The following is a 17,950-nucleotide window of genomic DNA, read 5'->3' as shown; positions in this document are numbered from 1 at the left end:
AAGGCCTGTTGCTGTGTATAGGCCTAGTATAGATCGCTATGGCTCGGATACATTCAGCTCTGCTATATTTTTTAAACAAACTCTTTATTTCAAGCACAAAAAGATATGACCCCTTTCTGAGCTATAGTCTTTCGCCGCTTCCTATTTAGCTTATAGTGGAATCAAGCACTTTAGAGTCAGTTAGGTAGCGTATCCTTTTTCGCATTCCCAAAACAGACAAAATTAACATTTTCTCTTTCTGTAGGTGTAGGGCTGGTCAGTTGATACACTTTTCACATTTGCTCACTTTGGGCAAACAGCTTGAAATTTTCAGGTGTAGTGGAGTACTACATCATCTAGGCCAGCGCTTCTCAAAGTGGGCGAAATCGCCCCCCTGGGGGCGATTTCGATCGCTAGGGGGGCGAAAAAATCAAAGGGGGCGATCGGGGGGCGAAAACACTAGAAGGGGGCGAATTTGTCAAACCACCGATAACAGTCCAACGCGCTAATAACAGTCCAACGCACAAACCTTTCACTACAAATAGATCAATCCAACTTGACCGACGATGTATCGCTGCTGCTTGGATATGTGCGTTTTGTCCATAATATGAGAACTCAAAAAGAAATTATTTTTGCGCTCAGTCTTCCTACAGATATTCGGGCATCAAGCATCTTTAATGCAGTGAAAAACTTTTACGAAAAAAAGGGGATTTCACTGAAGAATATTCTACAATGCACAACTGATGGTGCTCCGGCAATGGTTGGAAAGCATCGAGGGTTCATTGCACTGATGAAAAGAGCAATTCCTGGACTTATTGCAATACATTGTGTAATTCACCGTCAGCATTATTTTGGTTGCCCGTAATCTCAGTCCTGAACTGCATGAATCACTGAGTATTGTGATAAAATGCGTCAACAAGATAAAAGCGCATGCTCTCAAAGACAGATTATTTCGTTCACTTTGTTGCCGAAATGATGAACAATTTGAACGTCTTTTATTGTATACCGCGGTAAGATGGCTTTCAAAAGGTGCTTGTTTGAGCCGCTTTTATGCCCTTTTTTTTTTAGTTATCGAATTCCAATCGAGCGCTGACGCGACATTAGCTGAAGATGTGATGTCCAGAATGACATCGCACATTTGGCGGACATTTTCAATGCCATAAACGAAGTAAACAAAAAGCTTCAGGCAGAAATGATAACTCTCATCAAGTGCAAAAGCGTGATTACCTCATTTATTTCTAAGTTATCTTTATTCAAACAAAATTTGGGTCAAAAGGTCTTAACTCAGTTTTCCAATTTGAGCGAGAAAGTAATTACAGAAGAACAACAACAGCAAAAATACAGCTCAGAATTTGAACATGCTTCATAAGGACATGAAACTTCGCTTTGCAGATCTTGTGGACCTCCAATATGTTCAAAACTAGGTGGTACAACCATTTTCTACCGAACCCACAGACATGGGCTTACTGTAGAATAGAACTTCAAGAGCAGTTCATTAATATGCAAACAGATGATGAGTCAAGAGTGAAATTGAGAAATGATCGATACGATTTGTTTTGGTGCCAGGTTGCTGGCAAATATAAGCTTCTCTGGAAAGAAACTAGAATGTGGATTTTGTCGTTTCCTACTTCGTATATGGTTGAAAAGGGGTTTTCGGCAGTGACCTTGATGCTTTCAAAGCAAATAAATCGCTTGCTAGTTCATAAATGGGATGATCTTCGACTCTTACGAAGATAGAGAAATAAAACATAAGTAACTTTAGCGGGTTTAACATACTTTATTTCACACAAAATATAACATAATTAAAATAAAATAACTCAAACGTTTTCGACACGTAGGCCTACGTGTGTCCTCATCAGGAATTAAATCTGCAATACATAAAATGTAAAATCGTAAGATAAATTTGACTATGCACTGTAACTGTAACGACACTCTGGACTGAAAGCACAAACTCAACAAATGATACGAGAATGATTGTGCTTTCAGTCCAGAGTGTCGTTACAGTTACAGTGCATAGTCAAATTTATCTTACGACTTTTCATTTTATGTATTGCAGATTTAATTCCTGATGAGGACACACGTACGTGTCGAAAACGTTTGAGTTCATTTTATTTTATTTATGTTATATTTTGTGTGAAATAAAGTATGTTAAACCCGCTAAAGTTACTATGTTTTATTTCTCTATGGTTCAACAAAGCAAACTCTCTACCAAAGCTTTATCTTACGAAGATGTCGCCAAACATTTCAAAACTTTGTAAAAGTCGCCAAGCTCATCCATTCCATTGATTCATCGAACATTATCATGTTACTGTCAATTTCGTTAATCAAATTACCAAAACTAAATTTGTCTATCACTCTATTATCAATGTTTATTTTACTTGACAGAATTAGGGGGGCAAAATTTTATTTCAATAACGAAAAGGGGGCGATGGACTAAAACAGTTTGAGAAACACTGATCTAGGCTATTCATTAGTAAAATCTTTCAGATTCGCATTTTCTACAGTTTAGGCTACATAACGCGCAATTTAAAAAGTAGGCTATACGGGACTCAAGTGTAGCCTATCAACTCACCTGCCACCACCGGGCAGTTGATACACTACCTAAACTACATAGCCTACTGTACTAAAAAATAACTTCTAAAATACAATGTTACAAGCATCTTCATAACAGGTCTTGCACACAAGCAAAAACAATACATCATAGGACATCAAAGAAATATTCGGTTACTTTTATTAGGCCTAATACATAGCGCAGGTCAGTTGATAGGCCTACACGTGTACTTGACCCCTACTTATAAATAATCTCAACTTAGGGGAAGACGGGGCAAAGCGGGACATCGCGATTTCTCACGTTTTGTACCCTTTGGCTCCCTCTAACTGGAAGCACTAGTTAGGCAACTATGAACTGTTTTTGGTGTGCAAAAATGGCGACTGGCAGAGCACAACGCGTGTCGTGAGGAAGTAAAATGTGTTTTGGCATGGTTTGTTATAAGAAAGAGATGGAAAAGTAGCTACCACATTCGTTAGCATAAGCGAATTTGTTGGTAGCTTTGTTTTTATGTTAGACATTGAGACAGTATTTGTTGGTAACAAAAGCAACTTTTAGGCTACCTAAAACTTTACAGGTTTCAGCAGAGATGTTATTTTGTAAAGGCTATACTTTGGGGCAAAGTGGGACAGCTGTATTAGGGAAAAGTGGGACAGTGCATTAGGGCAACATGAGACTCTAGAAGTCTAGATTGTATCTGTGGTTCTTCTGTTGATTGAATTTTTGTTTATAACTCTTTTAGCCTTCAAGATTGTAAAATATTTATCAGCATTCATTTATATTGTACCGGTAGGCCTACACAATTTAACTCTGACAATGGTTCGTCGCTATAAGAGAAAAACTGAAATAGGTAAATGGACGGATAGGCTATCAATATTAAGAATGCAATAGAAGCAGTGACGATCGGTGAGGGAAAGCAAGGAAAGCAGTGCTTACCTGAGCGAAAACTATGCAAAGTATAATGACTGAATTCTAGGTTTAACTTCTTATTATTTTTATCATGTCTATTTTAACTTGAAAATTACTGTATTCGTGACTAGAATTACTCGTAACGCTAGTGAGTAGTCTAAATCCTCACCAAACCGCATGTCTTGCCTATAAATGCCAATTAACGCAAACGCTTCTGTCAGAAACAATCACTGAGGGTCCAAGGTAAGCAACTATCAAAGTTGCTTACCCAAATTCAAAAATGTCAAAAAACGCCTTCGTTTTATCCAATCATCACTCGTTTTGCAAAACGTCACCAGCTGCTTAGCCAATCAGATGTGTTATGGTGAGACCAGGTGAGTCTTGCTTTCCCAGTGACGTCAATGCATACATTCGCTAGAGCGGCTAGACTACCTCGTCAGAATGGTGCTCGTCACGGTACACCGCACAAGCATCATAATGCCGAAATAATTGTTGCTGTTTTTTGATGTCTCCTCGCCATGTACTGTACTTTAGCCTACTAGCTTTCATAGTCACGCCTTTGCCCTTTTTACAGCGTTGATGTAACGTTACTTCGCCAATGAACGTTCAGGTGCGGGTGCAATATTTAGTTTGTTAAGCTTCTATACGCAGGAGGCAAACTTATCCAGCTTTTTGTACAAACTGCTTGCGGTTGTAATGTTTAGACCTAAGTGTTAGTTTTTGTAGTGTAGGCTTAACTGAATATCTCAGAATGAATATTCATGACGAATTAAATATTTAGACAACTATTATTCCATGTCTAACACTGGATTTTGGTCCTGCAACGTTAAAATTAAGATTGTTCATGACTTCTAAACAGTAAATGGATGTATGATCACGACAAAGGCGAAGCACAATTTGACAGATTTTTATGTTTGATTTGTTTTGAAAATGCTCTCAGAGCGCACTAAATTGGAAGTGTTTTTCAAAAATTTCTGGGGGAGGCCCCCCAGACCCCCCGCTGGAAGTGTTGGCTTCGGCAACACGCTTTCGGGCTTCGCCCGACGGTTACGCCCTTCGTGCCTAGGCCTACTACCTTGCTGCAGCATATTTACAAGTTGCTTTCCCAACGGTTTAAGCCACCGAACGTCACTGAATAGAAGATGTGAAAAGCAAGAAGTTGTCTTTGAGAGAAGCGGCTAAACAGTTCCAAATCATGCAAAAATGAAGTGTCCCGCTTTGCCCCACGGCTGGGGCAAAGCGGGACATTCAAATAAAAAATCTTTTTTGATTGGTACTATTACAGTAGAAAGATTCTGCTTGATCTTCGGACCAAATATGCTGACCAACTAAGGCTTTCGATTAAAAAAGAAATGAACTAAATCCAACCATCACTGTTGCTGAAATTACGTTTTTACGAAAAGTGTCCCGCTTTGCCCCGTCTTCCCCTACTATCAAAATGTCCATTTTTTAAGTTTACCTTAGCAGGTAAGAAAAAAATATCTTACCTTAAAGTAAATATGATCTCCCTGTGGTTTTTTATTCTAAATTATCGCCAGCTGGCAATACTTTTCCTGAAAAGTTTTGTTTTTTTCCTGGAAGGGGGGTGTATCAACTGGCCTTTCCTATCAACTCACCCGCCTTCACCTACTCATATTTGGGTTAGGCCTACGCGAGTCTCTCATTAGTGCTGAACTCGAATTATCCTCTCAACCGCCTTGTTGTTGACTACTGTTCACCAATTAACCCAAGTTCTTCAGCAACTTCTTTTTATTTGGAAAAAAAATTATATTAATGGGTCAATAAAACAGTTTAAAATAATTTTTATGATTTTATAATGTGATGACGCTACCGAGATGGTTCCAGATTTGCCGTGAGATATTAACTCGTCAATAGAGATTACTTCAATGTTACATATGTTTCAATTGTGATTTTTAAATCCGTTTTTCCTGAAGCACAAAAGTGGTAGCCTGCACAAACGAGCACCATGACACTAGACTTACAACACAACCACGACACAAACGAAAAACATATCAACAAATCGGGAAGAGGACTGCAGATAAACGGATCAATGACAGGAGCAAACCTTAAACTTACCTTCACATTTTTCGATCAATTTTAAATTTCTACCGAGAATAGGCTACCATGGCCTATAGGTAAATGATTAGGCTACTTTCTAAAAGAAAAAAAAATACGATCTCAGTTCGGAAAAAGGCCCGTACGTTCTATGACGATAGCAATCAGAGTGTGAACTGGGGTATGATTGTTTTGTAAGACTAGCAGCTTGTGAGGAAATGCCATCATGAACAAATTTTAAGCGTGTTTTGACCTTGATCACTTGTTACTAGTTCTAATACATTTAATAAGCATATCAATATTCAAAGCATACTATAGCATAATAAACCATATCAAATATAAGCTAGCCTATGTTACTGCATCGCTGGCTTATTTTTCATCAAAAATTGCAGCACAACTGTTTGATAGGAAGTAAATGACATCATCTTTACGACTTTGTGAGAATGGCTGCAGAAGATCTCCACTTTTATATGAAAATGGGAAATTCCCCCGTTTCTCAAAAACAAAAAGACATAACTCAACAAGAGTCGAACTGTTACAGAAACGTCGAAAGCAATATAAGGACATATACTGTAGCAAATCCATAGCCAGCATGGCTACCATAAGTATGCGAATTGAGGTCTATTTAGCATTGAACCATTAAAAAATGAATTGAAGGCATTCGGCGAAATAAAATAGGTGCAAATTAGGCCTACATAGAATCTTATAATCTACGATTCAATGACAAAGACGGCAAAGCTTGAATTTCATAAAAAAAAAACAGTTAAATTGAACAAGTAGCGTAGACTTAGCCTAGTCTAGCTATAATTATTTCTTCTGCATTGGTTACACTATATGCCATACAGAAATTTGTTTACAAGTCATGTTAAAATACGCAAAACAGTCAAAAACACAGTGAAGCACGAGAAACAAGTAGGCTAGTAACACGAAGGTAAAAGTCAAAAGCAATAATTAACTTTAAAAACAATTTCTCAAACACACTTTGGTGATTCGTCGGCACTGCTACTTTCGTGCTTCTCCGATAGAAATATAAGAGGAAACATTCCAATGATACAACCGATCGCAATTCCAACCGCTTTGCCCTAGAAAAAATACTTAAGTAAGTAGGCCATTTCTAGTTTCATTCCTGTACAGAGAGCGGGTTTTCGTAGCAAGTGTACTGTCCGTTTATATTAGCTAACTTAACCAAAAATTCATAATAATAAGAATATACACATGACAATAGAGCGGGAACTGATACACTTGTAGGTCTTATTGGTCAAAACGAATTTTGAAAGCGGTTCAAATACCATGCTGTCGGGTTGTGTGAGAACCATCGTATTATGGCATATGAGTTGGTGAAAACGCCAAATGGAGAGGGGGCAAAAACGTTGTCACACCAAAGTTTAACAGCCCTACACTTGTAATTTCATTAAAATAGTTGTGCATTTTTAATAAAATATGTTCGTGTACGCTGTAGGCAACCACCTTTGGAAAATAAAAAAATATACCTTAAATTCTCTTAATTTTTATAATGATATAAAGCAAAGCTGTCCCCGCAAAGTAAATTGGCTACAAAGTAATGGTGGCCAAGGGGTGAGAACATCTGCGCGACGACGTCTGACGTCGGTTCGACATATCACCAGAGTAGGTGTTGTCCATATAATCGCAGTGTACAGTGTGTCATTGCAATGACAAGGCTAACCTTCAGGCAAAATAACAAACTCTTACTAAATGTGAAGATATTCTGGATGAAGTCAACTCGGTCTGCTGTACAGTGAGATCGGGAACTGGAAGACCAAGTTTACCACACAACACTTCAACGTAACCGGCAAGTCTAAAAATATACATATATCAAGCACTGTAAAACAAACTCAGCGTAATGCTGGAGCCCGTGTCGTTTGGGCTACACGACAAGTCAAAGTCTGCAGACAATGCTTGGACGTATTGCAAATTAAATAAAAAAAAAAGAATAACTAGAAGTGCTTGTAACTTTGCTAGTATTGAAACGAAACAGAAACCTATGCATATAAAGTTTTAGGCTTTGGGCGTGTAAAAAATGAAAAATCAATGTCCATTAAGGGTATGTGAGAAGCTGCAAATAACGTTTTCAAACATCAATTTTTGTGTTTACAAGAAAAGAAACACCATCTGGTAACAACACAATTCAACAGTATAAGGTGTGAACACAACGCAGTGAGTGCAAAAGCATAAATTATTCATAATAGTCATAGGGTTTTATTTGTTTTCATTATGCAGTATATTAACTTGACGGTTTGGCTTTCATAGCGACTACTAAGGAAATATCTTGTCCGACTAAATTGAATACTACTAAATATTCCATATTAAAATACCAAGAAGTTGTCACTAGAAATACTGAAGCAGCGAATGGCCTGGTTTGAAAGCGAAATGCTCCGCACAATACTTGGCCGAGTTTAACAATTGATCCAGAGTTTGCGCGATTTTCTGGGCTACGGCCGTGCGACGTGCGAAGAAGACTGAATACTCACACTGTACACAAAATTTGCAGTTTCTCATATACTGTATTTGAGAAACTAAAATATCAAAGTTTCAACAACACAAACAATTCTAGTTGTTTTCAAGCTCCTGAATTTGTGAACAAAAAAACGATTCACTGTAATCTCATCGCGATAATTTCATCGTGGTAATTTTATCGCAGTAATTTCGTCACATGCTAATTACATCGCATACATTGTCATCGCATTGTAATTACATCTCAAGACACCACATCGTCAGTAATTTAATCGTCTTCGTCAACGTCCACCCTAACCCTAACTTCGGAGGGAACCAGCTACTAGACGGTTCGATTAGCCTTTCGCCCCTACGCCCAGGTCGGACGATCGATTTGCACGTCAGAATCGCTACGGCCCTCCACCAGAGTTTCCTCTGGCTTCGGCCTGCCCAGGCGTAGTTCACCATCTTTCGGGTCCCGACGGCCGTGCTCTTGCCGGAGACGGCCCTTTCAGGGCGCGGCCCCGCCGGCGGTGCTCCCGTCGCCCCGCAGCTGGTAGCCTACGCAGCTCTCATACTGCGATGTAATTACCTGACGATGAAATTACCACGATGAAATTACTGCGATGAAATTACCGGACACCCAAAAAAACTGCAAGATTAAGCAGCGTTGGTCCGGCTTCCAGAGTGCGGGCTCGAGCAACGCTCTTTAAAGATTGTTTCCAATTCAGTGCAATAAATGCCTGATAGAATAATTCAGACAATATAATACTTCATCAACCTGAAATTTTACTCGGTTAACCTCGGTAGCTGGGCTTGCGTCAATGGCTTAAAGTCTCCGCAAGTATATAAAACTGCTTTGATTATGTTCTGAAAGCCTTCTCAGTTGAGGATAAACATTTCTGCAGTTAACCGACGTTGGATGGTTAATCTATGATTTTGAATGAGAGTTTTGAATAAATCCTAAACCATAGCCAATCAAGCAGCTCACAATACAGAGTTTCACATAATTCGGATGAATGCCAGAAAGCATTTGTCTATAACAGTGGTTCCTAACCTTTTTTGGATCAAGCCCTCAAGCACCACCAAAACCACTACATGTTTCAAAAGCCAGTACACGACTTAATGCCGCGGTCCGAATGACGCAAGCACGAATGACACGATTCCTAGGCTGCAAGGCACGAATGAAGTAAGGCATGAATGATGCATGACCTGAATGCCGCAATGCATAAATGACGCAAGGCCATTGGTAAAACTTTACTGATAAGTTTTCATATTTTGCTCGATTACTTTGGCAATTGCCGACGCCAAATTCGAAGACAGGCTACGCCACTGCATTATGTCGAATAATTCTCTAAACAAACAGATGCCATCGTGGGCTTTCGATACTGTCGACATACAGTTATATTTTAATTATAAAACGCTGTTTAAGAGCGAGTTCAAACCTAATCGGTCTTATTCGAAACCAAAATATTGTAACTGACCTACTGTGTTGTTCCTGAAAAAGCTAGGAACGAGATTAACTGCGGGAAGCCAGACTTACACTTCCAAAACGTTTCTGATTAGTAAGAAAGAGTTCCATGCAGACGTGCCCATTAAGGTAAAGAAAAAGCAACAAATAAATTTGTTAAGTCGAAAAAACGATTTTTACATTTTTGTTTGTGTACAAAATGAAATTCGAAATTGCTATCGTGGCAAATCAAATTACAGTACCACCGCATTAAAAAAACAATTAGTTTTAGTGAGATATAACCAAGTCTCATCTTCATTTTGAGAAATGCAGAAACAATTTTTATACTCTTGTTGGTACAAAAAATAAAAATTGAAATTGCTACTGTGACATACAAAACCATCAGGTCTCGCGTCATTCATGGTCTTACATTACTCGTGCCTTGCAGCCTAGGGATAGCGTCATTCGAATAGTCGTGTATCCTTCAAAGGCATGTTTTTTCAAGAAATTGGTTCATCATGTCTTAAACCTCCACGCCCACCGGTGGGGCACAGGCCTCATATTGAGAATGGTTGGTCTATATAACCTTGTGCTGTCTATACAAACACGAACTTACCCAACTCCTGCTATATCCGAAATCAAATTTCCGAAGGCTGCCGCTGAAAGCAAATGCATATTCTTTAAACCGTGTACAAAACATAAATAAATTTCATTGGCCCAGTTGGGAAAATTGTATATATATACAAAAGAACTGGCAAACTCAACCCACAACACTTTTCATTAGGCTGGCATTCATTACTACATGTGTGCTTCTCTCTGTTTTTGTTTTATTTTTTGCTATTTGTTTTTTGGATTTTGTGGCCGTGCTAACTACTGATATATAGCCTGCCTACTACACAGAGGTGGGCAGTAGCGCGCTACTTTTGTAGCGGCGCTACTAGCGGCGCTACTTTTTTGGTAAATGTAGCGGTAGCGGCGCTACTTTTTAGTTGGAGTAGCGGCTGCAGTAGCGGCGCTATTTTTATTCCAAAGTAGCGGTAGCGGGAGAGGCGCTACTTTTTTTCAGTCGCACTCCCGCTACCGCTACTTTTTAATTTAAATTGAAAAAAATGCTTGTTTTTTTGCAATACTGGCGTGGTCAAGCAACTATATAATCGGCTTGGTTGCAAAGTTTCGGTCTTTTCTAGCTGACGCCAACTTCTTCGGCGAATATATCCGTGTGATGAAGCCTATCTGCCAGGCTTTAGACATTCTCCAGGGCAAGTCCAAGGCATATTACGGAGCCTTGCTTCCAACCATCACAATTTGCGGAAAGAAGTTGACCGAGATCAGTGATCTTGTGACCTGTGAGGAGTTGAGAGTGAAAGTCCTTGAAGGGGTGAAGAAACGATTCAACAAGTGCTTCAACAACATGAAATGCCTTATGGCATCATGTCTTCATCCCTCCTTCAAGACGTCGTGACTACAATTTCTGCACTACGTTTCCACGGATGATACTGACGCACTGCGAGAAAAAGTCAAGACAGATGTAATTCGACTGTTGCGGGAGACATCAAGCCAGGTTAATACCGATAAGAGTGACACCAACACCAGTCACGACTCCGAGGATGTATTTTTTGGGGTGTTTGCGCCATCCCGTGAAACGTCTGTGCAGAAGGAAGCAACAATTGTGGACGCCTTTTTTTCCGACAAGAGCAAGTGCTTGAGCTTTTCGAATACCGAGTTAAAACATCTGTTCATGAAATACAACACCCCCATTCCTTCCAGTGCTGCGGTGGAAAGACTTTTCTCTGTTGGAAAAGATGTGCTTAAGCGAAAGTGCGGGCAGGACTTAGTGACTCTCATTTTGAAATGCTCGTGTTTTTGAAAGATGCGTAACAATAAATTTCCCTTAGAATGTGTTTTCTATAACGACGTTAAAATGGCAGCGTTAAGCCGTAAACGAATAATAACATTCGTTTTTAAGGTCATTTTTGCGTCACAAGGGACTTGAGCGTTTCCTAGTGTCATTTTAGACAAAAGTAGCGGAAGAAGTAGCGGTAGCGCGCGCTACTTTGGCCCGAGTAGCGGTAGCGGGTAGCGCGCTACTTTTGTAAATTGGTAGCGGGTAGCGCGCGCTACTTTGGCCCAAGTAGCGGTAGCGGGTAGCGCGCTACTTTAAAAGTAGCGGGTGCCCACCTCTGCTACTACATGATTTTCCATTCAGGCACGTTTTAAACCTTTCAAGGTTTTGCCACCTTTTCCTGTTCATTAACGTGCTGGTAGGTCTATATCGATTTTTGTAGTTAGTATCTTTTTCGTCCCGGACGCTTTAATGACAAAAAATAAAATGATTGATTGATTGAAGTTGAGAAGCATTGCACATATCTCAGCAACAATTTTATAAACTCTCTTATAAACTAATATAGTACAAATCACATTCGAAAAGTGATTTTCTATACATGAGTGCTCGGCGCTCGCCTACATTAATAATTTGTGAAATTATATACCGTATGCTGTGTATTTAACAAAGAAACATTTTATTTTAAATTTAAACAAGGATAGGCTAGTAATTTAAAAAAAGTTGGAATCAATTCTTGTACATTCACTACTGGTAGTCTGGTACCTACATGAACAAAATAGAAATGTTCAATAAAGATTAGCATTTTACCTGCCATTGTTGAAATCCCCAAAGCAACACCAATAGTGAGATCAATAGATTCACCCTGCAACAAACAGCTTAATCATTGCGCTATTAGCAATGAAACATAACAGAAAGGTTGTTTTATTTTCTGCAGGTGTGTTGACATTGCACTTAAAGACGTCTTAAAAATTTTCATAAGGCCAAAAGTATTCTGTTGTAAATAAGTATAGTACAGGGACATGCAGTCAGGGGAGGCAGTGCCTCACCTGCCAACATCTGGCAAAGCAAAACTTATATCAAAGATATGGTTATCACAGAATAAATATTATTTGTTAAAAAGTAATAAATATTGCTTTTAGGTGCTTTTATTTGTGTGAATTGCTGTAGTCGTGCCCCCTTTCCCCCAAACTTTACGTTTCTACACCCAAACTGTGCTTTAATTTTTTCTGTTTCTGTGACGATATTCATATCGAGCGTTCACGTCGTCAAAATCGTTGAAATACGCGAGGAGAGGCAACGCCAAGCTGTGCCTCACTTCAGATCAGAAAACTTCCATACACTGCATTATGCGTGCTTTTTTCTTTCGCAAAGTCGCCCAGAAATCATCATGAACGAATTAGCTACGATTTGAGGCTTGCCTCAAATGTGACGTCACAGCTATGAAACTTTTTTCGTCAAGCTGAAATGCCCGCATAGAACGTGGTATGTGACTACTTCGAGTGTAATGGATTGTTTCTTATAAAATTTAACTAAAAAATGGAGGAAAATTTAGTATCAAATCTGAGAGATTTTTAAAAAATAAACTTTCAATCCAAAGTTGAAGACATAAATAAAGGAAGACCGGTTCTAAATTTATAAGGTTTGCATCAGACAACTGAACAAAAAAAAATAACTTGCAACTTTCAAAGAGATTGTTTCTCAAAAAAGAAGTGGCTGTGTGGCTAAGCTTTAAAAATTTCTATTTCTGCTTTCCCTGTCTCTTGTTTTCAACATCTAGTAATAATGTTAGGACTAAAGAAGGGTCTATACAACAAAGTCACAAATGTTTTAGTGCAAAAGGATAAGCGCATGGATTTTATTTTTAATAAATGTGAAAGCATGCTGCTAATTTTTTTGATTAGTATGATACCATTTTTGTTGTTAAAAAATTTTATTGTAAAAGTGACTTGAAAAAATTAATGCCTCACCATCTAGGAACCTTACCACACGTCACTGGTATAGTATATATCGTCTCTAATAAGCCTGAACTGTCGTAAGTTCAAATTTTTCAAAATTGCGTTTTTGATTGATTCGGTATCTTTATAGACTACAGTTTATTTTGTTAAAGCATCGTAACTCAATCTACTTTAGTTTTGATGATACAGAACGATGAACTATCGTAAATGAATGTACAGCAAACACAGCGTGAACTTTAAAATTCAATTTTCTCAAAACTGCATTTTTGGAGTTACGATAGTTCAGCTTATTAGAGACGATATGTGTAATGTACAGAGCTTTAAATCTTATGATTTGGGACATGAAAATTTGTTTCGACAATTAATTTGCTAACAGATTTACCAATTTGACACTTACATTATATCATATATAATAAATTTATCATACACACATGAGGAGCTTACAGATGGGTAAATTTAATAAATTTTTCATGCAATTTGAGAAGAATAAAAAAAGTCCCACATGTTGACTGTTGAGACTAAGACGTAGTAACAATGCAATTCCAAAAAATACTATTGATTCCAAAATACACCAAAATTCATGAACTCGGTAATGCCACATGGCACATCTTGACAACATCAATGCAACCTATCTCCACAATATCACAATACATAATAAATAGAAAAAAGTTGAGAAAATACAATTCACCCAATCCCAATACATACGGTAAGCCTAAATAAATAAAAAAAATTAAAGTTCTAATTCAGACGCCAAAACAAAAATTGATATGATGTTACCATGTCCACTTTTTGAAATGAATAGTGCATTATATATTAAGGTTCAAGACTAATTGTGTTAAAACAAAGTTTAAATTGTACTGAAGTCAAGCATATTAACATACCGCTAATATCATGATTGCATTGTCCAAAAATCCAAAGCCAATAAATGGGACACAGTTGAAGAGGAATACTGAAAAAAATGTGAAGTCATAAACTACGAAATTTGTGCTGTACTACGACACTTCAAACTTTCAGGGTAACTTCTACAGTTTAAAGTGAAAACAAACTTCTGCAAACCACTAGCTACCAAGATTACACTACCTTTGTTGAGGAAATCTATCATATTAGGCTAAATCATTATAGTGACATATGAAGCCAAGGTCTAAAGACAGGCTGATATTAAACTAAGAATGCTACACCAGATATCACATAAAAATATTACTAAATTTATGGAGACTACCGGTACTGCATGCAATGCATGCATAAAGAAATGTTCAGTATTATATATGACTAATGACTAATTGACTATTGACTACATTAATTGATTATCGGTAATCAAAGCTAACAATTTCAGTCAAGTAATGGTACCGGTACTCTAAGATGGGGGTTTAAAAACAAAAGTGAATTTACCTCCCTGGAGTATATACATATTATATATATCAATATATCATAATCATAAGAGAAAGTTTAATGAAGCAGGAAGATCAACTGTTTAATGATTGTGCAAGTATCAACAAAAGAAAACATATCTTTTTTTTCTTTTTACAAGTTAGTCAGGGGTAAACAAAAGTGAAAATGTTGAACACCTTGCTCTACTCTAAGCAGTACTATGATAGCGTTAGAAATCATTTCCAAGCATGTGCAATGTTCCAAACTGTTGCCTTCTTAAGATCTTTTCACAATAAAATAAACAGTAAATGTACAAGCTATTAAAATTGATTTCTTAAGTTTTATATTATGTCACAACAACCTATCACACATTACAATTGACTAAAAGCTCTGGTAAAAGCATGCAAGTCCTTTGCAAAAACATTTAATACTAACATCGTTTCAATTGATTCTTTGAGATTGTAACACTGTCATTGGAAGCACTGTCTGCAATTGCAAGTTTTGATTGAATGTGAAAAAAAAAATCTGAAAATAATTGAAAAATTGGGAGCTGGTATACAAGTCCCTGGTATACAATAACCCCCCCCCCCCCCCCCCCCTTGGTAACTCATGACAAAGACAGGACTCAACCAAACATATAGGGTGAAACTACTTTACCTTTGATTTATATACTGTTCACACACTTCAAACCACATGTTTTGGTCAATTCCTCTTTGTCATGTTGCCAAAGTGGGGGGACTTGTATACCAGCTCCCAAAATTGCGCTTTGGAAGTAAATTAGGAAGTGGCTATTTTTCCACACTTAATGACATGGTTACAATCAGGTGTTGCCATAATTAGAGTTAAAGTTAGAAAGGGTTAAGGTAAGGGTTAGAGTTAGGAATAAGATTAGGGTTTTGATCTTTGCCCAGGACTAAAAAAAATTTCCAAAATACAAGTTTTTGTTTTCAACTGCTTTAAACTTTTCTCAAACTAGGGCAGAATGCCTTACTTGGCAACACTATTGAGGCTATTATTACACTATATACTGTAAATATAGCCACAGCCAAAAAATAAAGTAAAAAGGTGATGCCAAAATCAATACATTTCAAAATGTATTGATTTTCATACAACCTGCATTATTCTAATTCAGAACACTTGTAGTAGCAAAATAGTATAATATGTTTTAATCCAGAAATAATACGCATCAGTCACATCATACACTATATTATACAGGTTGATTAGAAGTGAAGAATTAAAACTCAATATGATGATTATGATATAATATTTAAACTTTATACTATACCACTGCTAGAAGTTTTTTGCAATTCGACCAGCAATTCCGCACGTTCAGTTTCACTTAAACTTTTAACAAAACCACCAACTCTTTCTGAACTAAAGAACTTGGGATTGGCGTAACTTGATCGATGTAGAGAGTCTACGGAAGATTGCTTTTGTGAAGAATGACGACATACAGTAAGCCGAAGCAAATAATGTTTATATGATTGTTGTTTCAACAACAAGGGCTTGGCATTACGAAAATTCAAGTATAGTCCATACCATTTGTTAAGACATTGAGTATTCAGCATACTTATTTTAAATTCCTAGGTTTTTTTGAAACAGCATGGCATAAAAAAAATATATCTCCTTATACACATATGTACTGCAAAAATTAGGAATCCTAAACAGTTTCAAGATATTATCTTATAATCTAGCCTACAGTAAATGCATCTCCACCTGACATTTCATACTGCTTCAAACATTTTTATAATATTAATAATATTTATGATGAGATATCTCAAACATCAGCATGGCCATAAAAAAAACTGTAAAAATGCTGTAAATGATTTGTTTTAATTTATTTCAATGGGTTAGTAGCTTACTCTGCGAGTAGTACTATGTGTTCAATAAAGTCATGGAAAGCCTTGACTCTTAATTTGCTAGTTGTTGTAGATTAACTGTTTGAAAATCATAAACGAACAATAAACTATATCATACACATCTTATTAGTTATGATCATAATACCACCTTGTGAACTTGCCATTGCTCTGCTTCTGCATTTTAATGATACACAGTTGATAGAAAACAAACTTATTTATTAATGCATTGCCTATTCAGTATTAAGTCATTCCTGGCAGTTTACAATTAGAGCAAATAAGTATATTGTTGTGAGCTGTTGAATATAATTCAACCAGTTTCATCCTGACATAGTATATAAGTTACATTCCATAAAACATAGGCAGTGGCTGTTTGACCGGAACCGGTCTTTTATTATAAAACACTATTTGACTTGACCAGCTCCGGTTTTCCTAATGTAAAACATAGGGTTTGACGGTCGGCGTCACCTCCGAGATAACTGGTGACCGTGACGGTTTGACTGGTTCGTTCCGCATCATTGACTGAGCTGTAGCAGTGAACCAATCAGCATGGCACCTCAGGTGACACAGTGACAGCACAATGCTGCTGCATGTTCAATCGCGGACATACACAGTATACTATACACACGCAACAGAGATACTGTATTATAAATACTTTTATAAAGCAATGTTAATGTTGTAAGCTATGTGTTACTTTCAGGTATGCTTTCGTGGTTTCTCAGCGAGGAGGAAATACATGCGTGCAGTGGCGTAGCCAGAAAAAAAATTGGAGGGGGGGCAAATATTTGATGAATTGAAGAGAACGACAAAGTGTTTGATTTAAGACATCGCCACTTGATGTGCAGTGGCGTATCCTGGTGGATAAAGCAAGGGAAGCAATAAAGCTGGCGGGGGGTTAGAGCGTGCCGAAGGCACGCGTATTCTAGGGGGTCCGGGGGCATGCTCCCCCGGAAAATTTTTGCAAAATTACACTCAAATAATGGATTATAGCGCTTTCTGGAAACACTTTCAGAGTAATATTTGTATGAAATTTATAGCAGATAAACAGCTATTAACTTATTAAAGGTAGCTGTTACACACGAACGGGCAAAAACTGCGGCTAAAATTAAAGAACACAAAAAACTCAGCTACACAAAAACCCAACAGAGTAAGCGATTCTGAAATTGCTTCCACAGATTAGTTAAAAGAAGCATAAATCGCGTAAACTTTGCGCGATTTACGATTTGCAAAATTTATTGGTGTCTTTTTGTGTGTCTAAAACAAGTCCTGGGGGGTGTTAATAGCCAGATGTCTTGGAAAACGATATAAATTTATACAAATTATATTATATTTTTAACAAAGAGTTCAACTTCGGAATCCAAACTTTGAAAATTTGGGGGGGGCCATGGCCCCTTTCGCCCCCCCCCCCCCCTGGCTACGCCTATGCATGCGTGACTGCTCTCTGGTCAGCTTTCAACAAAAGCTTGAGTTAGGCTACATCCTTAAATTTTTACTGGGTGTTCACTTCATGACTTAGGCTACTACAATCTTTCAATT

The 17,950-nt window shown here is 37.7% G+C and overlaps 1 protein-coding gene across 4 annotated transcripts; it reads right to left on the bottom strand.

The window, feature by feature from the left end:
* Window positions 1-5,173: 5,173 nt before the first annotated feature.
* Window positions 5,174-16,706, bottom strand: LOC145764882 (transmembrane protein 65-like). 4 transcript variants are annotated; one of them, XM_082576576.1, is made up of 8 exons: window positions 16,566-16,706; window positions 15,844-15,975; window positions 14,994-15,083; window positions 14,072-14,139; window positions 12,043-12,097; window positions 10,009-10,051; window positions 7,202-7,307; window positions 5,174-6,573 (listed from the first exon to the last, which is right to left on the bottom strand). In XM_082576576.1, the coding sequence occupies exons 1-8, from the start codon at window positions 16,579-16,581 to the stop codon at window positions 6,463-6,465; spliced, it is 621 nt and encodes a 206-aa protein (XP_082432702.1). In that variant the 5' UTR covers window positions 16,582-16,706; the 3' UTR covers window positions 5,174-6,462. The 4 variants fall into 4 exon arrangements, with proteins under 4 accessions (XP_082432702.1, XP_082432699.1, XP_082432700.1 ...); XM_082576573.1 differs by lacking the exon at window positions 16,566-16,706 and having other exon boundaries at window positions 15,844-16,213; XM_082576574.1 differs by lacking the exon at window positions 16,566-16,706 and having other exon boundaries at window positions 14,994-15,044; window positions 15,844-16,213.
* Window positions 16,707-17,950: the final 1,244 nt, after the last annotated feature.

This window comes from Aplidium turbinatum, chromosome 2 (assembly GCF_918807975.1).
Source record: "Aplidium turbinatum chromosome 2, kaAplTurb1.1, whole genome shotgun sequence".
Lineage (NCBI taxonomy): Eukaryota > Metazoa > Chordata > Ascidiacea > Aplousobranchia > Polyclinidae > Aplidium > Aplidium turbinatum.
The sequence above is the reverse complement of the archived record's forward strand: the minus strand, read 5'-3'. Positions and strand labels throughout refer to the sequence as shown.